General features: G+C 36.1%; 1 protein-coding gene across 1 annotated transcript in view; it reads right to left on the reverse strand.

Annotated features, from left to right (window-relative positions):
* SGCG (sarcoglycan gamma) overlaps positions 1-12,528 on the reverse strand; it is a 250,839-nt gene that overhangs the window by 1,770 nt on the left and 236,541 nt on the right. The window contains exon 7 of the mRNA XM_044668296.1: positions 7,674-7,797. Within this exon, the coding sequence (XP_044524231.1) occupies positions 7,674-7,797 (124 nt within the window). The remainder of the gene's footprint in view (positions 1-7,673; positions 7,798-12,528) is intronic.

Below are 12,528 nucleotides of genomic sequence, written 5' to 3' on the forward strand. Positions count from 1 at the left end.
ATGTCTAGTTTTGTTTTAATTTTTTTCTCCTCTGGCAAAATAGAGAAGGACTGGATTGGGATCCAGGAAACCTAGACTTAAGGATCATTCTATTATTTTTCTGAAGCTACACTCTCTGTTTAATACTTGTACCATCTCTGTCAAAGGGTGGCTGTGAGGAACGTGCATTGTTAACCAACAGTCACAAATGTAAACTGTCCTGGTTATTATATATGATGACGGAACTGGAAAGGAGTTCAAAAGATCTTACAGATCAGTCACAGTACCACTAATGGTGATGATAATGATAGCTAGCATTTATATGGAGCTTAAAGGTTTGCAAAGTGTTTTACAAATATTTTCATGTTTTTTCCTCAAAACAATCACAAAAAGTAGGTATTAATATTATCTCCATTCTATAGATGAGGAAACTGAGGTAGACAGAGGTTAAGTGAATTTTCTGAATATTGCCATCTACTAGACTGTAAACTCCATGAGGGTAAGGATGCTGGTATAGTGGAATTGGTGATTCTAGACTCTTATTTACTTGCCAGGTATCTAACCTTTCTAACTTGTAGTTCTCTTGTCTATAAAGAGGGGGTGATAATAATTGCCCTATTATTCTTCGGGGTTATGAGGAAAATACTCATTATATGTCCGCATTCTACAGAAATTTGCATTTTAAACCTACTAAATAGCTTTTAAATAATTTTAATAACTTTTAAGTATTTTTTCACCAGAACTCAGTAGAGAGGGTTCTACACCCAATTCGTGCTTGAGACGTGGCTACAGAATGAGACTGTGGGGATAATAATGAATGAAGTGTAATCAGGCAAAGCAGTAGGAGAGTCTTTCGGTGTATGTTTAATGTTTTCTCTATTCCCTGAACTCCCAAAAAATACAATAGTATGCTATTGACAGGTTTAATTGTAATGACAGGTTTAATGGTTCCAGTCCATTCTTTCACTGATTTGGCTATTCTTCTCCATATTTAATACTTCAAGTTTGGATAATGATTTATTTTGCAAAATACTTTCTTATCCACTGTTCCATTTGAAGGTAAGTTAGTAGGATTAACATTTGCTAGAAAAGTTTATTGTGACCTGAAACTAAGTAATTTGCCTAGTTTTACCCACAGATTAATGGCAGAGAGAGGGAGCATGTCACAGTGAACAGAATTGGCCCCAAAGTGGTGTGACTCTCTACATTGATTATTCCTAGATAGACAGGCATAATATATCCACTCACACTCAAGATAGATTCTAAAACAGAATTTGTTACATTTCTCCCTAAATCGATCCCACTTTCCCAACTTCTCTATATCTGCTGAGGCTACCATCATCCTAGTAATTTGGGTTTAGAGCTGGATTTATAATCAACTCCTCCCTTCCCCTTTCCCTGCATATTAGATTAGTTTGAAAGTCATGTTGATTCTGCTCCCATAATATCCATAGTATACATCCCATCAGTTCCGCTTACGTGGCTACCGCTCTAGTTCAGGCCCTTATCACCTCTTATGCGGACTACAATAGCCTCCTAACTGGTCTCCCCACCTTAATTCCCTCCCCTCTCCAATCCATTTCTCTAGACAGCTGTCAAAGCTGATCTTTCAAATGTGTAGATCTGACTATGTAATTCCCCTCACTCAAGAAACTTCATAGGCTTTGGGTTCAAATAAACTCTGTGGTTTGGCTTTTTTGCCCCTCAAATTCTGGCTAGAACCTATATTTTTAGTCTTTAGTCCTTCTTTATGTCATTTTTTTAGTCATTCCTGCTCATGCCATTTCTCAGGCCTCTAGCATCATACAAATTACCTCCGCACCCCCTCCAGAATACATAATTCCCAGAATCCCCAACGTGGGTCAGTACTGAGCTTAAATACCATCTCCTACATGACACCATACTTTTCTGTTCTCCCACTCTTAACCATTGGTGCCTTTCTCCTCCCCAAATTTCTTGATAATTATCTTGTAAATTGCAAACATATATGTTGTCTCCCTTAGAATACAAGTTCTTGCAAGTGGGGACTACTTCATTTGACAGATCAACTGATTGAAATTGCAAAAAGACATTTCTCTCTCTGTCTCTATCTATCTATCTATCTATCTATCTATCTATCTATCTATCTATCTATCTATCTCTCTATCTATCTCTCTCTCTATCTATCTATCTATGTATCTACCTGTCTGTCTATCTATACATCTATTTATCTGTTTTCTATCTATCTATCTATCTATCTATCTATCTATCTATCTATCTATCTATCCATCTATCCCNATCTATCTATCTATCTATCTATCTATCTATCTATCTATCTATCTATCCATCTATCCCTCCTTCCTCCCTCCCTCTCTGACTGTTTTTGTCTGTCTCTGTCTCTTTAGACTTGATGTAAAGAGGGGCTTCTTTATGATGAGTTGTCCAAAAGAGGAATGGGCCACCTGGAAGGGATTTGGAGTTCTTTAAATAGCAGCTGGATGATTGTATTGGAATACTGTAGCAGATATTCTTTTTAAGGCTAGACCTGACTCCATGACCTCTAGGTCCTTTCCAAATCATGGACTCAATGCAATAATTATATTTATCTATTGGTCATTGTGAAATTAAAAGATCTACTGCTGCTTTTTTTAAATAAAGTGAATGAGAATCAGTAATAACAGCTGAAGAAACACACCATTCTCCTAAGACAGCACATTATTAATGTTGGCATTTCTTAAGATGTTAAGCTGTCAGTTTAATCCCATGAACACATATTAGAGTGCCTATGATATGCACTGAACTGTGCTAAGCACCCTAAGTATAAAGATAGATAAAACTCTGCTTCTGTTCTTAAGGAGATTGTAGCCCAGCAGAAGGCAAAAATAAATACACAGTAAAATATGATACAAGTATTATACAATAAGCTCATGGGATAGAATGATTCATAGAAGAAGGGATAATACAGCTAGCAGACCAGGTAAAGTTTTATGTAAGAAGTGGCCCTTTTATCGAGTTTTAAAGAAAGGGAAGGATTTCAGTAAGTAGGGATATGGGAGGAGATCCTTTCATGGGTTTGGGATGGTACATGCAAAAGCTAAGAGATGGGAAATGGTAAGACAAAATGATCAAGAAATAAGTGCACTTTAGCTAGAATTTAGAATTTATGAAGAGGAGTAGCATAGAAGAATGGAAAAGTTAAGCTATCAGAGTGCATTAAGAAGATTATTCTGAAAAGAATCTATATGTTTTCAATTATTTATAGCATCTCCATGAATTGGGAAATGGCTAAGCAAATTAAGATATGTGACTGTGATAGAATACTGCTGTCACAAGAAATGATGAGCTGGTTAACTTAAAAAAATTGGAAAGAAAGAACTTTATAAGATAATCAAGAGTAAAATGAGAACAACCCAGAGAACATTGTGTACATCTGTAGATTTAATATTTGAAGAATAACTTGTGAATTGAAAAACAGATAAATGAAAGAAGTTATACACACACATACATATGTTTTTGGATAATGCCTTTTATGGTGTGGGGAGGGAAGGGAGAGATTGAGATATCAGGATATTCATAATGTTAAAAAAGAAGATTATGTTGATTTCTGGGAAGATGGCAGCTTAGACAGAGTGAATCTTAAAACCTCCCCACCCTTACACACCGGGATATAAAACAATGAGCTTGGAGAAGAAAGAGGACCAAATCTATTAATGGTTCAAAGCAGGGGGAACCCTAATGCAGCGCAGTAAAGAGGTATGCCAAGAAAAAGGCTTCAATTCTTGAACTGTTGGGTCTGAGGACGTAGAAGGGGAATCCCAGGACGTCTCCCCCAAGTGTTGTGCATACTCTCCAGCAGCCCCTGAAATCTCAGGGCGGGTGACTGCACCAGTCTGGAGAGAGGGCCTTGTTGGTGCCAGATTCAGGGAGTTGAACACAGGCATGGGAGAGGTGACTGGAGGAGAAAACTAGAGAAACACAGCAAAAATGCCAGGAAGATGGTGGCTTAGAGAGAGCCAAACCTCAGACCTCAGACAGCTTGGCTTCCTCATACTGAGATAGAGAATGAAGGGCTTTAAGAGGAAAGAAAACCAGATCAAACACAAGGACAGCCCAGGGGAACCCCACAGCTGGAGTGCTCATTCTTGTCCCCCCAGAGTTTTTTTTTTTGTTTGTTTTTCCCTCCTCTCCAGGTTTTATCCTCAGGGCAGATTAAGCAGTAAGATTAATCCAATCCATACAGGATTAATCACAACAATTGGACAGACAAGAAGTCTTCAGAGGATATACTAACAAATTAGGGAGGGCAGAGGTTAATGAATTGGGCGTGCAACTTAAAAAACTAGAAAATGAACAAATTAAAAATTCTCAGATGAAAACTAAATTAGAAATACTAAAAATCAAAGGAGAAATTAATAAAATTGAAAGTAAAAGAACTATTGAATTAATAAATAAGACTAGAAGCTGGTATTTTGAAAAAACAGATGAAATAGACAAAGTACTGGTAAATCTAATAAAAAAAAGGGAAAAAGAAAACCAAATTAAGAGTATCAAAGATGAAAAGGGAGCCCTCACCTCTAATGAAGAGGAAATTAAGGCAATCATTAAAAACTATTTTGCCCAATTATGTGGCAATAAATATAGCAATCTAGGTGATATGGATGAATATTTACAAAAATATAAATTACCTAGATTAACAGCAGAAGAAATAGAATACTTAAATAATCCCATATAAGAAAAAGAAATTGAACAATCCATCAAAGAACTCCCTAAGAAAAAATCACCAGGGCCTGATGGATTCACAAGTGAATTCTATCAAACATTCAAAGAACAATTAATTTCAATACTATACAAATTATTTGACATAATGAGCAAAGAAGGAGTCCTACCAAATTCCTTTTATGACACAAATATGGTACTGATTCCAAAGCCAGGTAGATCAAAAACAGAGAAAAAAATTACAGACCAATATCCTTAATGAACATAGATGCAAAAATTTTAAATAGAATACTAGCAAAGAGACTCCAGCAAGTGATCAAGAGGGTTATTCATCATGATCAGGTGGGATTTATACCAGGAATGCAAGGATGGTTCAACATTAGGAAAACCATCCACAAAATTGACCATATCAACAAGCAAACCAACAAAAACCACATGATTATCTCAATAGATGCTGAAAAGGCCTTTAACAAAATGCAGCACCCATTCTTACTGAAAACACTTGAAAGTATAGGAATAGAATGTCCTTTCCTAAAAATAATAAAGAGTATATATCTTAAACCATCAACAAACATCATATGCAATGGGGATAAATTAGAAGCCTTTCCAATAAGATCAGGTATGAAACAAGGATGCCCATTATCACCTCTATTATTTAACATTGTACTAGAAACATTAGCAGTAGCAATTAGAGAAGATAAAGAAATTGAAGGTATTAAAATAGGCAATGAGGAGACTAAGCTATCACTCTTTGCAGATGATATGATGGTATACTTAAAAAATCCTAGAGAATCAACTAAAAAGCTTGTAGAAATAATCAACCACTTTAGCAAAGTTGCAGGATACAAAATAAATGCACATAAATCATCAGTATTTTTATATTTTCCAACACATCACAGCAGCAAGAGGTAGAAAGAGAAAGACCATTTAAAATCACCCTAGATAATATAAAATACTTAGGAATCTATCTATCAAAACAAACACAGGAATTATGCAAAGATAACTACAAAACACTTTCTAAACAATTAAAACTAGATCTAAACAATTGGAAAAACATTGAGTGCTCATGGGTAGGATGAGCTAACATAATAAAAATGACCATTCTACCCAAATTAATTTACTTATTTAGTGCCATACCTATCAAACTACCAAAAAACTTTTTTACTGAATTAGAAAAAACTATAATGAAGTTTATTTGGAAGAACAAAAGATCAAGAATATCAAGGGAAATAATGAAATAAAAAAAACACGAAGGAAGGGGGCCTATCAGTACCAGATATTAAACTATACTATAAAGCAGTGGTCATCAAAACAATAAGGTACTGGCTAAGAGACAGAAGGGAGGATCAGTGGAATAGACTTGGGGTAAGTGACGTCAGCAAGACAGTGTATGATAAACCCAAAGAGCCCAACTTTTGGGACAAAAATCCACTATTTGACAAAAACTGCTGGGAAAATTGGAAAACAATGTGGGAGAGATTAGGTTTCGATCAACATCTCACACCCTACACTAAGATAAATTCAGAATGGGTGAAAGATTTGAATATGAAGAAGGAAACTGTAAGTAAATTAAGTGAATACAGAATAGTATACTTGTCAGATCCCTGGGAAAGGAAAGATTTTAAAACCAAGCAAGAGTTAGAAAAAATTACAAAATGTAAAATAAATAATTTTGATTATATTAAATTAAAAAGGTTTTGTACAAACAAAAACAATGCAACCAAAATCAGAAGGGAAACAACAAACTGGGAAAAATCGTTATAACAAAAAATTCTGACAGAGGTCTAATTACTCAAATATACAAGGAATTAAATCAATCGTATAAAAAAATCAAGCCAACCCCCAATTGATAAATGGGCAAAGGATATGAAAAGGCAATTTTCAGATAAAGAAATCAAAACTATCAATAAGCACATGAGAAAGTGTTCTAAATCTCTACTAATTAGAGAAATGCAAATCAAAACAACTCTGAGGTACCACCTCACACCTAGCAGAATGGCTAAAATGATAGCAGGGGAGAGTAATGAATGTTGGAGGGGATGTGGCAAAATTGGGACATTAATGCACTGCTGGTGGAGTTGTGAACTGATTCAACCATTCTGGATGGCAATTTGGAATTATGCCCAAAGAGCAATAAAAGAATGCCTGCCCTTTGATCCAGCCATACCATTGCTTGGATTGTACCCCAAAGAGAACATAGATAAACAGACTTGTACAAAAAATTTATAGCTGCGCTCTTTGTGGTGACAAAAAACTGGAAAGTGAGGGTATGCCCTTCAATTGGGGAATGGCTGAACAAATTGTGGTATATGTTGGTGATGGAATAGTATTGTGCTCAAAGGAATAATAAACTGGAGGAATTCCATGTGAAGTGGAAAGACCTCCAGGAATTGATGCAGAGTAAAAGAAGGAGAGCCAGAAGAACGTTGTACATAGAGACCGATACACTGTGGTAAAATCGAATGTAATGGACTTCTATACTAGCAGCAATGCAATGATCCAGGACAATTCTGAGGGATTTATGGAAAGAATGCTACCCACATTCAGAGGAAGAACTACAGGAGAGGAAACACAGAAGAAAAACAACTGCTTGAACACTTGAGTTAATGAGGACATGATTGGGGATGCAGACCCAAAAGGACCACACCAATGCAACTATCAATAATATGTAAATAAGTCTTGATTTGTGACACATGTTAAAACCAGTGGAAATGTGCACTAGCTATGGGGGGGAATTTGAGGGGATGAAGGGGAAAGTAAAAACATGAATCATGTAACCACGGAAAATTTTGTAAAAATAAAAAAAGAAAAAGAAAAAGAAGATTATTCTGTTTTTTGACTACTTTCAGCATCATTAACTCAATATAATTTTAGACAGTTTCCTTATGAAACAAAACACAAAGTTGATATGCTAACTCAATAAAGTTGTTTCAGCTTTGACTGCTATCTAAATGGATGTGCGACACATATTTAATAGAAGGTTGCTTTATTTAGCTTACCATCCCATCGCTACTGTGTAATTTGATGTCCATCTGAGAGAGAGCTTCAATCTTCCCAGAATTTGCTTTAATATGAACTCCTCTTGGTGCATCCATACTTAGGCTCCTTGTGGGGGATTCCAGTCTGGAAGTAGAAAAAAGGGTACTGAGCCAAAGACTCAAAACTCAAAGACTCAAAACAAAAATAAAACAACATTCCATTAGTATTAATTTTAGCAGGAAATCAATGTAACCCTTAGCCTGGAAGGTGCAATTTAGCAGGTAGCAGGCATCTGGAAGATGATAAAAGCACATATTCACAGGTAGCACTTTGAGGAAGGTGCTATATTTTTCTTTTTCATCACTGAGCATAATTAGATTAACAAAAATTCTCTAAAGGCCATACTCAGTTTGGAAACTTACTACTGAAAGAGTGCAGTTTCCCAAATGCTATTTGTTATATTTTATTTGGTGGGAGAAATTATATCTAGATGACACTGATCAAAGTCCCACTTGTTTCCTATTTAAGGTTTCAAGTTCTTTTTGGCACCACTGGCATAGAGTAAGTCACAATGATCTGCCCTCCTGTTTGCTTTAGAGTCCTGGTCTATAGTCTTGTAACCATCTGATTCCTGAGCAGGTTAAGAGCTTGGCAGCCTTGGTGGCTTGCCCCATTTTCTGTGGTCACAGTGCTCCATGCTGGACAAAGTCCATTGCTGCTTTTCTCTTTCAATTTATTGTAAGAATAGTACTTAATAACCTGAAGGGGGCTCTGTAGAGCAGAGCCACGAATAGACAGGATTAAATAAGTATGAAATTGGGTGAGTCAGGAGTGAACTTCCTGATACAATGCAGAGGACGTTTAATATAGAAAGGTTCTTATATCTCTGTCATATCCATTGTATAAAGCTTTCTATCAGGGGTTCCTAACTTAGGGGTCCATGAACTTGATGGTATTGTTTTCTATAGAATTCTGATATCTGTATTTCTAACACAACTGATTTCCTTTGTAAACTGTATTTTATTTTATACATTTATAACTTCATTCTGAGAAAAGATCCATTAGCTACCTAAGATTCCTCAAGGAGTCTAAGATATAAATAAGATATAAAAAAGGATAGGAACTATTCTATAATAATTAAAACTAGGATCAATGATCTCTTATTCAAAAGCCTGAAAAAACTTTAGAAAGTCCTCTGCTTTGGCTGGTCTAGATTCAGACAAAATTAGATCTGGATCCAGTAGCAGAGATTAGTCCCTGAAACACATAGAGTGACTCCTTCAATACTGATTCTTCTCACAAGTACACACACACACACCCACACACACCCACACACACACACAGAGCAGCAGCAGCAACTCTACTGATTGTTTAATATCACAGACTCTTGAAACATCAACATTTCTAAAATATTTAAAGGGTATTAAAGCTAAAAAAAAATTTGTTTCTAAAAAACATGAATATTTCAATATAAAATTCATGCTGATTCTTTCATTACACAACATAAAATACCATTTCCTGCAATGATCCATAGATGACAAACTCCCTGTAAGTCATGCTTTTATGCCTTCCTGTTGGTTTGGAGTTTTGGTCTATAATCCCTTAACCATCTCTATAAGGCACAGAGAAAGATTGAAGTATAGAAAAGCAGACTGCCCTTGGGGAACTTTTAGAATTGGTGTCTACTGAGCAGTGAAAACACATCATACAGTCTTACTTTAATACTGAATGATGCCACATTATTCCATTTCTTTGATAAAGAAACCAGATTAAAAAAATATCACCTGGGAACACACCTATAAAAATGTTCCTAGTTAAAGCGCAACACATGCTTTAAAAGAAAGCTAGGTCTTCAAGAAAACCCACTAGTCTTTTAGTGGAAGAGCTGCAGCCTCTCGGTTTTAGATAATACCCTGTTTGCATAGTTTTTTTTTTTCTGGCAGGAATTAGAGAGCCAGATGCACAGGCTAGATCACTTTGGAAGAATACACAGCCAGATGCAGACATCGTCAATTTATTTTGACTTGGTTTTAGATTTTTAATGAGAGAGTGTTTACTCTGAAATTATGCTCTCAATTTACCCCAAATCCTTGAAGTCCTCTGGGACTGAAACCAAAAAGTGGGCATGTTAGAGATGCAGCAAGGCGGACATCAAATAAAAACCTGATACCCATCGCACAGAGATCAGCACATGGAATCACTCCATAGTGTTGCCACTAGATGGCATAACGTGACCACCTGAGAGTTGTTTCAACAGGGATTTCCATCTCAGGTTTGATAAACACACAGAAACTTTCATAACTTAGTGATAATATTATATAGAAAGGGAGAGGGGAGAGAAGGGGCCAGGAGAGGGGAGAGGCAAAGGAAAAATGAAGGAGGGAACTAAGAAGTTGAAATAATTATAAATAAAGTAATGAACTGATAATTTATTTAAACACTTTAAAAAAATGCTCACAGGCTCCGTGAGCCTCAGTTTCCCCACTAGTATAATGGGAAGCCTAGAAGAGAGGTGCTATCAATCTCCAGATCTAGATTTTGGTCCTTGAAAAATGATCCCATTCAGTGAATAATTAGAGGCTGCTATTCTGAAAATAATTAGTTATGATGATGGCTACAAAAATGCTTTAAGATTTGAAAAGTACTTTGTGTATGTGTATCTGACCACACAAGACCCCTGGGAGATATTATCTGTTTTACAGATGAGGGAACAGGCAGAGAGCAGTGAAGTGCCGAGATCAGGACCACACAATTTGTGACAGTGGCAGGATTCAGACTTGGGACTTCCTAACTCAGTCATGTACTCTCTACATTGTGCCACCCAGCTGGCCCCAGAGAAACACTTGTGTGGTTTCATTATTTTCAGTATGGAATCAGTGAGACCTGGGTTTAAATTCTCCTTTTACACCTAACTCCCTAGATAGAAGCTATGTGATATTAGGCTAGTCATTTATTCTCTTTAAGCTCTGATTTCTTCCTCTGTATAATAAGGATAAGATCACCTACACTGGAGGGTTGTGATTTTCCAAAGCACTTTGTTAAACTTAAATTACCATATAAATGCCAGCTATTGGAATCATTATCATCAGCCTCATCTCATCCAACTCATCTTTATTTTTGAAGAAGTTTATCTTTCATTTTTAAAAAACCTTTCCTGTTACTTCGGGGCAGGTAGGTAGTGCAGTGGATAGAGTACTGGAAATCAGGAAGATCTGAGATCAAATATGAACTCGGGCAGTTCCTGGTTATGTGACCCTGGGCAAACCACTTTCTTTATCTATAAAATAAGCTGGAGAAAGAAATGGAAAACCACTGTAGCATCTTTGCCAAGAAAACCCCAAATGGCTTCACAAAGTGTCAGATGTGACTGAAATGACTGAACAACAACAACACATTTCTGGTGGCAACAGCCTGGTCTTGAATTGCCAGCATAAACTACTCCATTTTCAAAATCAAATATTTGAAGACATTTTTTCACTGCTTCTTTGTCAAACTTCCAAGACTGAGTACATGTAAATGTTGCCCATGTAGAGCCTTTTGATTCCACTCTTTGATCTTATCCACTTTATAGACTCTATTTAGAGGTTATCCAATTGTGGTTACATTCAACAAATCCATTAGGGTAACCTGTCATTAGACTTTACACTCTATGAAGTGATGATGTCTACTTAGCCAAAAAATATTTCTCCAAGTTTCTTACATGTTGATCATGTCCTCCAAGAATATCTACCAATCCTTGTTCTCCTTTTTGGTAAAGAGGTATTAATCTTTCTATAATTACCTTTGACTGATGGACCATGTTATTTTATTAATATTGTATAGACTTTTGTTAAAACACTAACCAAATATGTTACATTTTACAATTCCTGAAGTTGTACACTAAGACTGACATTGTAGAGGTGTTGATTGCCTTACATATGTTCTACCCGTTCAGTTTTGATTTCTAGAGGTAAAAAAGTCTCAACATATTTAGCAATAATATTCTCCTTGATAGCCTTATTCTTGATGTGTCCTGTCAGGAGGAGACCAAGGTATTTGCAATTGTATTATCTCAGAGGAACCTGAAAGTACTGCCTCACAGGGACCTCAAAGACTATCTAATCAAACGTCCTCATTTTATAGATGAGGAAACAAAGACCCAGGAAGGTGGCTTGGGAAGTGTGCCTTGAGTAGTAAATATCCCATGATGTTAAGCGGCAAGAATCATCATTTCTAGATTCAGTCACAAACATTTCAGTCTATCGTTCCTTAGTATCCATTAAGAATCTGAGATTTAGTGAATTGTGTTGACACTTTAATGTCACTGGAGAAAGATTTCATGATATGAAGGAATTGCTTAATGTGGCTTTTGGTAGAATCATATAGTTTGATGTCCTCCAGGTAAATCAAGTGGTTAATAAAGTGTTTGTTGGAAGCTCTTTTTAATTTATTTGGAAGTTATACTTAGTTTTATTTAGGAGAGATGATAACAGCTTTAGGTATATTTTTATTGTTGTTATTGGTGGTAGGGGGTGAGATCAAAGGCATAAGAAGAAGGATGCTTTTTATCAACAAGGGACACCTTGACCATGGAGACAGGGAGAAAGAATGAGAGACTGGTGATAGTGAGAAATGTTGTAATAAAGAAAAGGGGAGTTTGGGGAATTCATATTGGATGGCCTAAATTTTCTTAGGTAGGTTAGATCATGTACTATGAATCTGGGGCAGAAGATATAAAATAGGGCTTAAAGAATGGTCAAGTTTGAAAATACTTCCTTTGGGTAATAACAGGAAATCAATGATAGCTGCATAGGAAGATTACTGAGCTGTAGTCACAGCTCAGCTAAGGTTACTATTATTAATTTATAGTGGATGAAATCAGCATGACTTTTTCTA

The sequence above is a fragment of the Gracilinanus agilis genome, chromosome 3 (assembly GCF_016433145.1).
Source record: "Gracilinanus agilis isolate LMUSP501 chromosome 3, AgileGrace, whole genome shotgun sequence".
Taxonomy (NCBI): domain Eukaryota; kingdom Metazoa; phylum Chordata; class Mammalia; order Didelphimorphia; family Didelphidae; genus Gracilinanus; species Gracilinanus agilis.